At 43.8% G+C, this 16057-nt stretch overlaps 1 protein-coding gene across 1 annotated transcript in view; it reads right to left on the minus strand.

Moving 5' to 3' along the window:
* Positions 1 to 16057, minus strand: part of cdh23 (cadherin-related 23) — an 807091-nt gene that overhangs the window by 408801 nt on the left and 382233 nt on the right. The window contains exon 14 of the mRNA XM_059640347.1: positions 513 to 577. Coding sequence (XP_059496330.1) covers positions 513 to 577 — 65 coding nt within the window. The remainder of the gene's footprint in view (positions 1 to 512; positions 578 to 16057) is intronic.

Raw genomic sequence — 16057 nt, forward strand, 5'->3', positions numbered from 1 at the left:
CATGACAAATCATCCATTATCCTATAACATAGCACAGCAAGCTTAAGGGGCCGAACGGCCTACTCCTGCTGCTATTTTATACATTCTTACTCTTGTCGGATAAGTTGCAAGTAGGGTTGTTTAATGACTGGGAAAGACCAGCCTGAAAGATGTAAAAGACACCAGATGCCAGTAGAGAGATACTTACATACACTTGCAGAATAAAACAAGAACTGTGCAAGCTGAAACTCTGAAACAGTGCTCGAGAAACTCAGCAGATCAGGCAACTCCACAGGTGCTGAGTTTCTCCAGCACTTTCTGCTTTTGCTTTAAATCCATACTCTTCCTCACTTTAGCAATGTGTTGATGTGTTATAAGAGAAGAAAACTGGTGAGGGAACTTGCCACGCACTGCTTGGCACCTTGTCAATAATTGATTTTGTGACATTATTAATTATACAGTTTGTAAAACTGACCAACACAGACCACACAGCTACAGATACAGAAACTCTATTGTCTAGAGCAAGTTCCTACCTGTCAGATTCATCACTGAAAAAATAATTGACATTTCCATAGCTTCCAGTATCATTATCGGTGGCCTGGAGGAAACAACAATGGAATCGTACATTAATATTGGAAGAATACAAAAGCACAAATGCACCATCCTTATATTTTTAGTTCACATCTCCGACTCACTGGTCATAAACAATGCTCATGAGTTACAATCAAGAAGATAAAGGTAAATATAGATCTTGTAGTGAACAGCACTGGCAAGTTCAAATTAAGCAAAGATTGAAAAGGATCTGCAACAGCAGGACAAACTTCATGAATATCAAGCAAAGTTAGATAAAAATTTTTGCTCTTCTCCTCCCCAAACTACCTCATGGACTTACAGCACAGACTCTCATCGATGGGGGTTCATGGAGTAATAGAACAGGTAAAGCACTGCAGGAGACCATTTAGCCCATCCAGCTGGCTCCCTGAAGGTGTCACTTACTCCACATCACTGCCCGTTTTGCTAGTGCCTTCAGACTGATTGCTCACGAGCTGTGGATGCACCGAGTTCCATTTGATCTCAACACATTCTCACATTATGGCCCGAGAAATGGTGTAACAGTCTGATGCATGAACCAAGACTTTTATTGCTTTGAGTGATGGGGTACTGATTCCCAATTTGTGAACACTTCTGCTACAGGAAGAGAAACTGGAACACAAATGTCTCATTCCGTGCTGTCCACTTGAAGGAAACTGTATTCAAACAGAGTCCAAGTCTGCCATTTCAGTGGGAACTTTATTTCAGTTCACCATACTGATTACTGGTTCTTTCTAACTAAGCTGTTCAACGATGTTACAGCACATCTTTGGAGCAGGTGGAGCTTGAATTTGGGCCTCCCGGTCCAGGGGTAGGCATACTATCCCACTGTGTCACAAGAGGGCCCCTTCACTCCCAATGAACCTTTAACTAATATATCCAACATCTGTTTCCACATTTCTGAAGAAGGGTCTAGGCCCAAAACGTCAGCTTTTCTGCTCCCTTGATGCTTCTTGGCCTGCTGTGTCCATCCAGCTCTACACCTCGTTATCTCGGATTCTCCAGCATCTGCAGTTCCTACTACTTCTGTTCCCACATTGATTAGGCCTCCAGCGTTCTTTAAGACCATATCAAATGGTTACACACCTATACTTGTATTGACTTGGGTTATCGAAAACTTCAGGTGGAAATTGTTCTACCCCTGCATTAACAGTGCAATGATTTCTCATTTTAAATTGCAATTACTTTCCTGCAAACGTTAAGTGAAACAACATCAAGAGAAAGAGATTTTCCCACTCCAGCCAACGCAAAGACTGTCGTTAAATGTTATTAGACATTCTTCGCTAATAAAAAAGCATTGAAACATTTTAAACCAGTAGTGAAATATTTTCTGTTGTTAAAAACACAGATCCATAAATTAAATTCTATTTACTTTATTTTCAAAGTTGAAATATAAAAAGACGATTGAGTTTTGAGAAGATTTGTAGCTCAGGTTGAGGTTCTGGATGTGAGTTTGCTCGCTGAGCTGGAAGGTTAGTTTTCAGACGTTTCGTCACCATTCTAGGTAACATCATCAGTGAGCCTCCGGTGAAGCGCTGGTGTTATGTCCCACTTTCTATTTATCTGTTTAGGTTTCCTTGGGTTGGTGATACCATTTCCTGTGTTGGTGATGTCATTTCCTGTTCTTTTCTCAGCCACAAAACGACATGATCCGCTATCACTAGTATCCTTACATACAGATGAGGAAGGACACCACTTTGATTGGGACAACACATCCATCCTAGGACAAGCCAAGCAGAGACACACACGAGAATTCCTAGAAGCATGGCATTCCAACCGGAACTCCATCAACAAACACATTGGCTCCAAATCAATCTACCATCCTCTGAGAAAAAGAACAGGAAATGACATCACCAACCCAAGGAAACCTAACCAGATAAATAGAAAGCGGGACATAACACCAGCGCTTCATCGGAGGCTCGCTGATGATGTTACCTGGAATGGTGACGAAACGTCTGAAAACTAACCTTCCAGCTCAGCGAGCAAACTCACATCCATAAAAGGACTACACTAACACTTTCCATTTACTTCCGCACCCCACCCCCCCCGCCCACCTTGGGTCTCACCACTTGTTACACATCCTGGTCTCTACCCCTCTCCTTCCCTCTCCTAGAGCCTTACGGTGAGTGGTCAGAGGTTGGAAGCAAATGGCAAAGAGAGCGGTTGTTTCAGTCATAGGCCTGTGGAGGTTAGCTGCAAGCTGGAGAGATGGAGATTGCGGGGGCAAGGGTGTTTGGGGGGAGATGCAGGATGTGGAGGTGCTGCTCCAACATTATGATTATCAGGGCAATGTGACCTTATGTTGGTCTCGCACAAAATGACAGTTAAACAATTCCCATTGTGAAATGTGAATATTGGCTGCATCGACCAGTCAGCATTAAAGAGAATTGAGGGTAGCTACAGTGTGAGCCCGATGTCCAATACAGCACCAAGGATAGTGCTGTGTAAGGGGACCCGGGAGCAGTCTTCTGATGATGTCACAGAGTTGCACATCAGTGTGTATACATACGCCGGAGAAGTCGGCAGGGAATGGAAAATTCAGACTGTGAAGATCCCGGGAAGATAGTACAACTCTCTCCCAACCATCTCCAGGTATTTCTTAGCATAAAAGAAGAGTTAAAACACAGAATAAGGCTGTTTGGCTCATTGTGTCTGTGCTGCCTCTCTGAAGATGCAATTCACTCAGTGCCATTTCCTGTTGTTCCCCTTAGGGAATGTAGAATGTTGTACATGAACTCAGGATGCAGCACACTCCAGAAGAAACATAGAAAGCTCATGGGCTTAAGCACATGAAGATAGTTATTTTAGGTCAGGACTAATCTATGAGTCAGAGCTTGGTGTATCTACTATTACTGTGCACAGCAGTATTTCATATTAATGAGTGAGAAATAGTGTAACGAACATTTTTCTTAAGTCCACGCCTGAAGGCAGTCCTTTGATTTTATTCAGAGATAGTAAGAACTGCTGATGTTGGAGTCAGAGGTAACATAGTGTGGAGCGGAGGAACACAGCAGGGTCAGGCAGCATCAGATGACCAGGAAAGTTGATGTTTCAGGTCCTGAAACGTCAGCTTTCCTGCTCCTCTGATGCTGCCTGATCCTGCTGTGTTCATCCAGCTCCACACTGTGTTACCTTTGATTTTACTTCCTCCTTGACCAGCCTTTAAAGACCAACCTCATCAAGTCACACACGAATGCAGTTAATAATAAGCTGGGAGGTGTGCAGCAGGTGTTTACATCTGCCCCAAGGCAGGGAGAGAGAGAGAGAAAAAAACAACAGCATTTGTAATCAAACTGTGAAAATCAAGTGAGCGCAGCACAGTGACCAAAACAGAAAGTATTGGAGAAGCTCAGCAGGACTGGCAACATCTTTGGAGATTGAAATAATGACATTGGCAGAAGCTGTCAGACTGGACTTGAAGCATTAACTCTGTTTCTTTCTACACGGATGCTGCCAGGCCTGCTGAGTCTGTCCAGCAATTTCTGTTTTTATTTCAGATTTCCAGTATCTGCCGTATTTTATTTTTATTCGAGGGTAAGAGGCGATTGAAGGGCTTGTGAGTGGAATAGTGCAGCAAGGGTTGACTGTCCTTCAATCGGAGGCGTTGCTCTGAAAGCTTGTGTGATTTTAAATAAACCTCTGGGACTATAACCTGGTGTTGTGTGACTTGTGACCTGGACTCAACAGGGTGGATGCAAAAAGTATGCTCCTGAGGATTCTAAGTCTGAAGATACTGGGTTTGGCCATTTAGGAATGAGATGAGGAGAAATATCTTCACCCACGGAGTGGTGAGCCTGTGGAATTCCCTGCCAGGCAAAGCAGTTGAGGCCAAAGTGTTGAGTGCTTTCATGGAGACAGATTTTAGGATAATAGGATCCAAAAGCATGGGGAGAAAGCAGGAATAGGGGACTGAGTCATATGATCAGCCATGATCCTATTGAATGGAGCAGAAGACTCGAAGGGCCGAATAGCCTGTTCCTGCTTCTATTTCCTATTTTTCTTCCAAGTTATTACAGTCAAACAAACTCTCAATTGCAATGAGATATATCTGGGATTCTTCCATCAAGTCAGTCAAAGGTCATTTGCCTGGATTTTGGTTGCAGAGGGTAGTTTATTCTTATTTATAAGAAGACTTGTCTGTGAGCTCTGCACCTGAAAGGAAAAAGAATGAGACCACTACAATGAAGAAGATAGAAAACTGCAGATCAGGCAATATCTGCAGAGAGAAAGAATGATCGGAGATATGTGGTGTTGGTAACCACTCTGGGATCAGACTATGTGGAACACCGAAACTGGAACGAACATTCCCAATTGCCGCTGTCATTTCCTCTCATGCCATTGACACTCTTCCCTTTTTCCGGTCTGTAATCACGAATTCCATCTACTCATTCTCAGTTTCCTTCCCACTACCAGTTGTCCAATAGTTTAAAAGACAGATGAGCTCTAAATGGAGTGAATGGCCTCCTTTAGTGTCTCAATGCCTCTAAAGTCTTTGCTTGGCTATTCAGATTACCAGTGAGATGTTGCACTCTCGGACCAGTGACTGACCACTGTCACCTGGGAGCCGAATTTTCATGTCCATACCCAAGGTCACTGCAGAACCAGTTTTTTCTGGTTATCATACTCCCTGTTTGCACTCGCTGTAACAAGTGAAACATTCCAAAATCTGGTAAAACTTCATGAATTGGATGCAAAGCTCAAAGATTTTGGACACTCTTTCATTCTAAGATGATATCCTAACCCCAAATCTCAGTCCAGCTTTTCATATTAAAGCAGTGTGACACCACCATTTCCTTATGGTAGGTTTATCTGATTGAAACTATTGATTTAATTTCAATTATTGCTGAATTGTGGGCAGGTTTGAGCTGTTGACATTATTTCTCCAGAGTGGAGTAGACTGATCAAACGGATTTCACTTAAGACTCTTAAAGCCGATGGAGAGATAAACCTCTTATCTTGTCAACTTAATAGAAGTTCAGTTTAATTTGCAAAGGCGTAGACTTGACAGCATCTCTGAGGCGCTGTAAAATTTTAAATTGAGAAAACCAACCAGGGTTAATAGCAATGGCTGCAACCAACAATGCAAGACCATTTGTCTCTCTATGCACAGTCCATTCCTGCACTCCTACTGACCATTGCCACCAGTATCTGTTTGCTGTCCTTTGTTCTCTACGACAGCTGGAATTTCCTGCACGGAAAGTTATTTCTAATTTACAGATTCATGATCTGAGGAACCATGGTGAGAAATTCACTGAATGCCATAAGTGTTATGTCAGCCCCAAGATTTGAGGGAGTCAGAAAGCACACATTTAACTAATGGTCAGCTTGAGGAATCACTGTGTGAAAAGGAGGATTCTTAATTATTCATTAATCCACTTTAATTGTACTGAATAATATAAGAGTAGTTTACAGCATTGGGTCCAAAGTTCCCTCACTTATTCTGCACGGACGAATTCTGATGCTTGCTCTCCCTCTTCTGTCTGGTTTTTGTCACTGAAATACATTATCTAGTTTGATGTTTCAGTGCAGTCCTGAGGGAGTGCTGCACTGCCAGAGGCACTGTCTTTCTGAAGTAAGGGTTCCCATCTGCTTTCTCAGATGGATGTGTAAAAGCCGATGGCACATTGTGAAGAGCAGGGATTGGCCAGTCTTTAAGCATCCACCACGCACTGGAACAGACTACCTAGTCACCTTAAACATATGTGACTGCCACATTTTCTGACACACTTCACAAAGGGTGGCAGATGCTATGACTGCCGATGCCATCAAAAACAGCTGTAAACACATCGAGAACAACGATTCACTCAGGTAGTCATTCTGATGCCAATTCGGGTTGGTAGGGAGGTGGGGAGATGACAGAGATGACGTGGATCCGCTCATCAGGCAAGAAGTGATTTGGTATGCAGATGGATCTCCACCCAGCCCCAGCGCACAGATTATGAAAACTAGTATGTTCTTTTTTAACGGTTTCTAACTAGAGAGGTTCAGTTTAAATCTTTCTAAAACACAGTGTTGGTATAACAATGGTTTTGAGACTTTCCTGTATGAGAGGCTTTCTGCTGAGACTTCTACATTATGCCAAGCTCCTGCAAAGCCTGATAAATTCCTGGGGTTCCTTCTATATTGTGTTACACTCCTAGGTTTCCTTGTATATTGCGCTACATTCCTGGGGTTCCTTGTAAATTGCACAACATTCTTGGGGTCTCTTGTAAATTGTGCTACACTCCTGGGGTCTCTTGTAAATTGTGCTACACTCCTGGGGTTCCTTGTATATTGCGCTACATTCCTGGGTTTCCTTGTAAACTGAGCTGCACTCCTGCAAGTTCCCTGCAAGCGGTGATTCACTCCCCTCAAACACACCCTATCTTAGCTTTCGGAAATCTACACTAACTGCTCAATCAACTGTAGACAATGCTTATTAGAGATCGATATATGAAATAATTTCTGTTACATCTACACATATTGTGGCACAGAAATCTTGAAATCCTGTTTGTCTGTATATTGTTAGACAAAATCTGGCAGTGGGCAGCACAGAGGTTCAGTGGTTAGCACTGTTGCCTCACAGTGCCAAGGACTCAAGTTCAATTCCAGCCTCAGACGACATGCAGTGTGGAGTTTGCACATTCCCTCCGTGTCTATGTGGGTTTCCTCCGGGTGCTCCCACAGTCCACAGATGTGCAGCTTTGGTGGGTTAATCATGGTAAATGCAGGTTTACAGGGGTAGGGTAGGGAAGCGGGTCTGGGTGGAATGCTCTTCAGAGGGTTGTTGTGAACCTGATGGGCTGAAGGGCCTGCTTCCACACTGCAGGGATTCTATGATTCTAAATCTGATGGTCTTGTATGGGTTAATCTACTCCAATTAGAAGCTCTGCCTTAGGTGACAAAGGCACCAATCTCTTCCTGTAAATGATTTCCATTAACATTTGTGCAGCTTAGTGTAACTCATAAAGATGCTTCCTTCAGATGCTACATCTGTGATAGGGTTACAGCTGATCAGCAGGTCATGTTCAGTGAAGAAGAAGCTTTATTCTTCATGGAGAAAGCAAACCATTCCTAATGGTTAATAATACACATATGGATTGTGCTTCAACACTCCAAGTACGCACACAAGATAAATTCAAAGGTCCATTCATTCCTGTGGATGAGCACTCAGCAGCAAAGAAATACTGTCACTCAGACAGTCTATGGAACTCTCTGCCATTGGCAGTAGTTAAGGTCAAAATATTGAACGTTTCAAGAAGGAGTCAGATATAGTTCTCAAGATCAAAAGGTATAGGAAGAGAGGGTACTTGTTGGACGATGAGCCATGATCATATTGAATGCGAGAGCAGGCTCAAAGGGCTGAATGGCCTACTGCTCCTACTTTTTAAATGTCCTATTATGTCCCATATTTTGCAGCAGATAATTCAAAAACGCGTTTGTAATGGTCTCACTGAACTAGACACTTTCCTTGGTCAATCGACTGTTCTACATCGTCCTGGAGAATCAGCTCCATCAAAGTTGCTGGGACAGAATATCAGGATGCTAACACTGTTTAAAACTAATGTTTATCCCATTGCATCATTATGTTTGATAGTGACAATGTATAAGGTGTACTTTCTTTGAATGTAGATCAGCCCCGAAGCAAAGTAAAACTGAATCTGAAGCGAGAGCTGACCCAGGACTGAGGAATAATGTTTTTGTTCATTTGTCTCTTGCCGCTCCATTCTCTTCATTTCACTTACATCAAGAATATTCTCCCAGTTCCCACTGTGCCAGCTCCATATGCAATTATCTCCAGCCACTCTCAGCAATTGGAGACTGAAGTGTGAACCTGTCACTTTGGACAGGTCTCTGATAAAATTACGCCTTGTTTGAACAGCAGCTACCAGCTCATGCATGCATCTTTTTCCCCACTCACACAAACAGCATAACACTACTTCTGGATCACTGAAAACAGAGAAACCCATTCATTATCACACATCTTGTAAGGCCACAGTGGTATAACGAATATAATAAAAGCTGACAGAATGCTTTTAGATAAAGAGCTTCTGCTTTTATTTAAGCTATGAATAAAATTGATGGAAAGCAAATTGCTTTTGCCAGAAGCTCTTCTTTAAAAGAGTCATAAAAGGATCCAATTATTAAATGTCAGAAAGTTGTCAGAAGCTGTGATGACCTGCAGCCATCATACACAACTGAATTCTATTACTGCCTGTACCACTTCAAACTGAAGATTTGCAGAATGCAGGGCGAAAGGTAGACATCTGTGGTCAGCTTGCCCGAGTGAATCAGACTAAGAACTGGCTTCAGCTCTTGGCCGTTAGATAAATCAGACTTCAAGGATCCACGTCTGGCATATTTTCAATGCGCGATGTGCAATTAATTTGTCTCAAAAAAAACAATTTCAAGTACTTCACATGCTATTAATTATTCCAAAGTGTGGCGATTGTTTTAGATCAAATACAATTGCTATTTGACCAGGGTAAAGAGCTCAAACTGTCGATGAAATGGGTGCCTTGTGCAGCAGGTTTTAGCCCTGTTGGTTCAAGGCCGACAAAATGGGGGAAGAAGTGCTTGTGAGAAGTGAAAACTTCATCCAACCCCTCTTCCCACAGAGCCCCAGCTACAGTTCCAATCTCTGTGTTTTTTTTAAAAAAAGAATTCACTCATGGAATAGCTAAACCAGAATTAAACCAGTCATGACCCAACCACACTGCTGTGATTTCACAGGCATGTGTAGTTTTCCTTCCCAAAGAACCTAAAGAAACGTGAGTGAACCAGATGGGTTTTTATAACTGGGAACCAAATTGGCTAGTTTTTAATTTGTTACTGATTTTGTACCAATTCATTTTATTGAACACATTTAGAAAAGTTGATTAAGGATGTCCGAAACTGCAAGTTTGAACAGCAATGGTGAGGACAACACACAAAGGGTTACACTCCCAGCAATGACAGGAAGCTTGCAGTCAGGAGCGTGCAGTATTGAGGGAATTTATTTTACAAGTTTGTACATCAACTAATTGTTAAACAGCTTCATCCAAAGGCATGCGTTTCAACTACCCTATCAAATTATTGTGGAACCGCTACAGTGTGAAAGCAGGCCATATGGCACATCAAGTCCACACTGATCCTCTGAACAGCATCCCACCCAGACCCAACCATGTATCTCCTTTGGCTAATCTAACTTAGCTTGCACATCATTGGACTGTGGAAGGAAACTGACCGAAGCACCCAGAGGAAACCCACGCAGACAGGGGGAGAATGTGCCATTTCCAGACAGACAGTTGCCCGAGGGTGGGATTGAGCCTGGGTCCCTGGTGCTGAGGCAGCAGTACTAACCATGGAGCCACTGTGCCCCTGAACCTATTGTGGGCTTCCCAAGTCAATATTAGATCTTGCACCTGCTCTGTGTGCACAGCCTTTTTGGATTATTTACTATCAGTTCACCAATCCCTAAATGCTCTGGAGAAGGTGAGTTGCCTTCTTGCTGCAGTCCTTGTGCTGTAGACATACCTATGATGCTGTTAGTGATGGAATTCCAGAATTTTGACCCGGCCACACTGAAGGAACAATATCAGGATGGTGAGTGGCTCGGACTGGAACCTGGGGGTGGATGTGTTATTAGATTAGATTCCCTATAGTGTGGAAACGGGCCCTTCGGCCCAACAAGGCCACACCGTCCCTTGAAGCATCCTACCCAGACCCATTCCCCTATAACCCACACACCCCTGAACACTACAGGCAATTTAGCATGGCCAATCCTCCTAACCTGCACACCTTTGGACTGTGGGAGGAAACCGGAGCACCCGGAGGAAACCCACACAGGCATGGGGAGAATGTGCAAACTCCACACAGTCAGTTGCACGAGGCTGGAATCGAATCTGGGTCCCTGGCACTGTGAGGCTTCAGTGCTATCCACTGAACCACCGTGCCGCCCTTGTACCCATGAGACTGTGTTCCCATGTACCTTTTAGACAGCAGAGTTTGGGATTTGGAAGGTGCTTTTGAAGGAAGGTTGGTGAATTGCTGTGGTGCATCTTCCACACTGAGAGATGGTGATGAGGGGAATGGATGCTGAAGATGGCAGATGTGGTGCCAATCAAGCAGTGTGCTGCTTTTACCTGGATGGCCTCCAGCCTTTTGAGTGTTGTTGGAGCTGCATAGTAGAAATGTTGAATAATAGTTGGGAAAATAAGCAAACCTTCATTGGTGTTTTGGATGTTGCATGTTGTGACTTACTGATACAGGTGAAAATGTCATTTTTGCAAGACTTGCGATGGTATTTTTACTGAGAAAATGAAAGACCTTGTATCTGCCGCTCCTCATAAGAACATTTAGGAAAATGTGGAGTATTCCATCAAATTCCTCATTGGCATAGAATCAGTACAGTGTGGAACAGGCCATTTGGCCCACCACCCCTTTGAAGAGCATCCCACCCAGACCCATTCCCTTGCCTAACCCAAACACCATGGGGCAATTTAGCATGGCCAATCCAACTGGCCTGCAGATCTTAAGACTGTGAGAGGAATCTGGAGCACACCCACACAGACACGGGGAGAATGTGCAAACTCCCCACAGAGAGTCACCCAAGAGCAGAATTGAACCTGGTCCCCGGTGCTGTGAGGCAGCAGTGCTAACCCCTGAGCCACTGTGCCTTGTAGCTAGAGGACAGACTTTGGGGAATCAAAAGCTGAGTGATTCGCTGCAGGACTCTGATCTGAATTTCTGATTCACAGGCTTTTAGTTCTGCCTTAATTCAACTTGTAATGTCAGCAACGTGCATTTGCATAGCACCTCAATGCACAACTTTGTTCCAGAGTGCTTCAGAGACTTGTAAACCCGCCTCTCAAGACCGACACAAATTTCTATATCGCCAAGCTCGTGGTATCTTTAAGGATGTTCTCATAAGACCACAAGAAATAGGCAATAGTAGGTAGTTCAGCCCCTCGAGCCCACTCCACCATTTAGCAGGATCATGGCTGGTTTGACATTCCTCATGTACACTTTCCCGCCCTTTCCCCTTAACCTTTAATTCCCACCTGATCAAGAATCCATTTATTCCAGCTTTAAATAGACACAAGGACTCTGCCTCCACGAGGCTCTGGGCAAGGACTTCCAGAGACTCTCAACCCTCTGCTGGAAAAAATTCATCCTCATCTCAGTCTTAAATTGGTGCCTTCTTTATTCTGAGACTACATCGTCTGTCCGTTACGAGGGATGGCAGACACAAAGTGCAGCAAATTAAAAATACCATCTTCTGTTGTGCAAAAATGTTTTCCTCTGTATAAATAACTCACAACATGCAACAGCTAAAAAAAAATGAATTGCAAATACCAACAAAGATTTGCTTATGCGTCCAATTATTATTCAATATTTCTACTTTGAACAAACCATCTGTAATCAAAGGTGCAATCTTACAGACATGTTCTCTGTTCCTTTGATTTACCAAAATAGCAATTTCCTCTCAGTAATAGTCAACATCTCCATTACATTCAATTAAACCAGCATCTAACCTGATCCTTACTTGCCTCCACCCCCATCCACAGTTTGAACACAAATCTGTTCTTGATCAAAAACCTCAACCTAAACTTGAGGTGAAATAAAAGCAGGTGCTGGAGAATCTGAAGTAAAAAAACAGAAAATGCTGGAAGGTCTGGCAGGACATATGGGCAGGGAAAACCACAGTGGAGAGGTCGGTTAGCTCAGTGGGCTGGATGGCTGGTTTGTGATGTAGGGCGATGCCAATGTTGTGGGTTCAGTTCCTGCACCCCCTCAGCTAACCCCCAAGGATACCACCTTCTCAGCCTCTCCCCTCACCTGAACCTCAGGTTAAACTCATCACCAGTTATCTCTCCCTAATGAGAGCAGCCATCTGGGGCTATGGTGGCTTTAGTCAGTTGGAAAGACCCACATAAGGGATTCTGCTGAACACAGGGTCACATGGCAGCACAGCATCTCCCTGAAGCACAACTATCAGAAGTTAAGAGTTACCGATTCTTTAACTAAACATCAAAAATATTTGTAATAAGACAGATCTGAACTGTCAGTTCCTGACACGCTCTAGAGCGGATTGAAGGCGAGAAAGAAGAAAAGGAAGATGGGTGCATAATTTTTCAAATTTATTCTCAGGATGACTTTTAGCTGTTATTACTCATCCCTTGCTGCCCCTTGAGGAGGTGGGGGTGAGTTGCCTTCTTGAATCGCAGCTGACCATGTGCTGCAGGCGGTCCCACAACATTAAGGATGGTGTTCGAGGATTTGACCCAGTAACAGTGAAGGAACGGCGATATAACATGTCCAAAATGGTGGCTGAGCTGCAGTGTAACGTGCAGACTCCTCAAGCCAGGAACCGGGACCTCGTCTACTCCTTTGTCTTTTCTCTCTCTGTGCTTGTTTAAAAACAGTTCTGTTTGTTATGGTACCTTACGTTCTCTTAACCAGTTCAGCGGAAGGCATCTTCTCCCGTCCCAAGCCCATGACAAGGTGGCTTGGCATGGGGTATAGGCTGGAATGGGAGTAAAGGTCTGCAATGGGGATGTAGGCTTGGCATGGGGATATAGGCCTGGAATGGGGGTATAGGCCTGGCAGGGCAGAGGGGAAGAGTGACCTTATCCTAGTGTGGAGGCCTGCTTCAGCAGCTTGTAAGTATTGCAGCAGCCTGATGTGAAGGTTGAATCCTGGCACAGAGGTCTTGTCTCGGCCTGGTGGGGCAGTCTCGGTCCGGCCCTGTGTGGCAGTTTTGGACCAGTTTTTCAACGTATCCCACACACAGGAGTTGTTAATTAAACTGTGATGAACACTTGCTTTTTTTGTTCTTCTTAGTTATGACTTCTGTCATTAATTTTGCTGGGGCATGGCAACATATAAAACTTTCACTGTTTTCTTTTGGTAAAAGTACATGTGACAATAAATTGCTATTCTATTCTATGTATTTCCAGTGCAGGATCGCATGTGGCCTGAAGGGGAACTTGCTGGGAGTAATGTTCCCATTTATCTCATGCCTTTGTCCTTTGGAAGATGCTATCAAAGGAGCATTGGTGATCTCCTGCTAAGTATAGTTATAGAATCCCTACAGTGTAGAAGCAGGCCATTTGGCCCATTATAACAAAGTGTGGAGCTGGATGAACACAGCAGGCCAAGCAGCATCTTAGGAGCACAAAAGCTAATGTTTCGGGCCTACAGCCTCATCTCGGATTCTTGAGCATCTGTAGTTCCTACTATCTCTGATACAATTTTAACCTCACTGCGAAACCCCTTCTAGGGATGTCTAACCTGAAGAAGTTACCCTCCTCCCTCTGGACAAACCTCAGGGGATCTCTCTCCCACTGCACTCAATCCCGTCTCTTTAACTTGTCTGTCTCCTCTCCACCCATCTTCTCCTCTCCACCCATCTTCAATCCGCCTCCCCCCTCTCTCTATTTATTTCAGAACCCTCTCCCCCTACCCCATTTCTGATTGAGGGTCTAGGCCTGAAACGTCAGCTTTTGAGGTCCTAAGATGCTGCTTGGCCTGCTGTGTTCATTCAGCCCCACACGTTGTTATCTTGGATTCTCCAGCATCTGCAGTTCCCATTATCTCTGATACATTTGGCCCATTGACTCTCTGAAGAGCATCCCACTCACACCCACACCCCTACCCTATCCCTGTAACCCTGCATTTCCCATAGCCAATCCACGCAAACTGCACTTCTTTGAACTGTGGGAGATATTGGAGCACCCAGAGAAAACCCACTTAGACACGGGGAGAACGTGCAAATGCCACACAGACAGTCACCCGAGGGTGGAATCAAACCCGGATCCCTGGTACTTTGAGGCAGCAGCATTAACCATTGGGTCATCAGGCCACCCATAGTGGGAGTGAATATTCAACACGGTGAACAGGTGAGACCGTATCATTGTTTAAAGAAGGTCCACGCTAATGGGTTAATCCTTGAAAAGGGTCTGTGTGAGCTGGTTGATCTTTACAAGGAGATTGCACGAGAAGGTTGACATCCAGCCATCCCCCACATAGCAATGCTTGAAAGAGACAGACTTACAGGGCAGAAGTCAAAATATAGACATTGGCCCTTGAAATGCAGAATTCTTATCACACAACACACATGCACGGAACAGGTTGATAATCTGATTGGAATTGTCGACTTTAGCCTCCTGGATAAATAAGGATCTTAAATAACTAAGTCAAAGTGATATTGAAAATCCCACAAACACAGTGTTCCACAGTAGATTTTGAAAGCTAAGAATGAATAAGTCCTAGAATTACGAGCACTGATCACTTGCTCATGAAGACGAGCCTGTCCTCCATACATTATAGTACTGCAGTGTGTCTCATATTACTGACATAACGTGACTCTAATGGTCCTGAAATTAATATTGTCACAACATTTGTACTTTCCTTCATACATAGATGAGTAAAATGAGCTAATTGAGTTGACATTTCTAAATGAAAAGAGAAATTCCCCACACATTTAAATGTAAGTAATCTTCCCTGAAAGTGCAAAAGGTTTCACCAACATCGCAGAAAAGGGGTAATGCACAGTATGAAGCTCATTGAAGGCAACAATGGAAGATAAAAGGCCAACACAGTAAATTTCTGATGTTGATATCAGTGAACAGTTTCATTTCCCTGCCCATTTTCCTGAGTTAACCCCCTGTGAGTAGGTTAAAATCTGCTACAACAGGAGTTGGATCATGTCACATGCATTTGTTAAACTAACAGTATAAAATAACCTAAAATGATAACTCTACAAAATAAACATAGGGTGACACTTCAGTTTGTGCAATAGCTTCTGCTCCCCCAACTGTTTCAATAGGCTTTGGACCACGAAAAATACAAAAGCAGAATATTATTTAAACATAGAAAAGCTGCTGAATGCTGCCACACAGAGAGATCTGGATCTGGGTGTCATCACAGTTCATCTAACAGCACCTTCCCAGCTCATGACATTTACCATCTATTAGGAAAAGGGCAGCAGATACATGGGAACACCACCCCCTGCAAGTTCCCCTCTAAGCCACTCACCATCCCGACTTGGAAAGATAACACCGTTCCGTCACTGTCGCTGGGTCGAAATCCTGAACTCCCTCTCTCACAGCATGACAAGTCTACCCAGAGCACAAGGTCTTCAGCAGTTCAAGAACAGGCAGCTCACCATCTCAACAGCAACTAGGGATGGGCATTAAATGCTGGCCCAGCTAGCAACACCAACATCTCATGAGTGAACGTTTAAAAAATTCTGCGAATGGCACAAACCTCCACTATCTTTGAGGTTATAGGATTTTACTCCTAAGTTTCAGCTGCAGGTCAAGTTGCACCATGTTAAGCCTGCGATATAGAACATAGAACATAGAACATAGAACAGTACAGCACAGAACAGGCCCTTCAGCCCACAATGTTGTGCCGACCATTGATCCTCATGGATGCACCCTCAAATTTCTGTGACCATATGCATGTCCAGCAGTCTCTTAAATGACCCCAATGACCTTGCTTCCACAACTGCTGCTGGCAA

Source organism: Stegostoma tigrinum, chromosome 37 (assembly GCF_030684315.1).
Source record: "Stegostoma tigrinum isolate sSteTig4 chromosome 37, sSteTig4.hap1, whole genome shotgun sequence".
Taxonomy (NCBI): domain Eukaryota; kingdom Metazoa; phylum Chordata; class Chondrichthyes; order Orectolobiformes; family Stegostomatidae; genus Stegostoma; species Stegostoma tigrinum.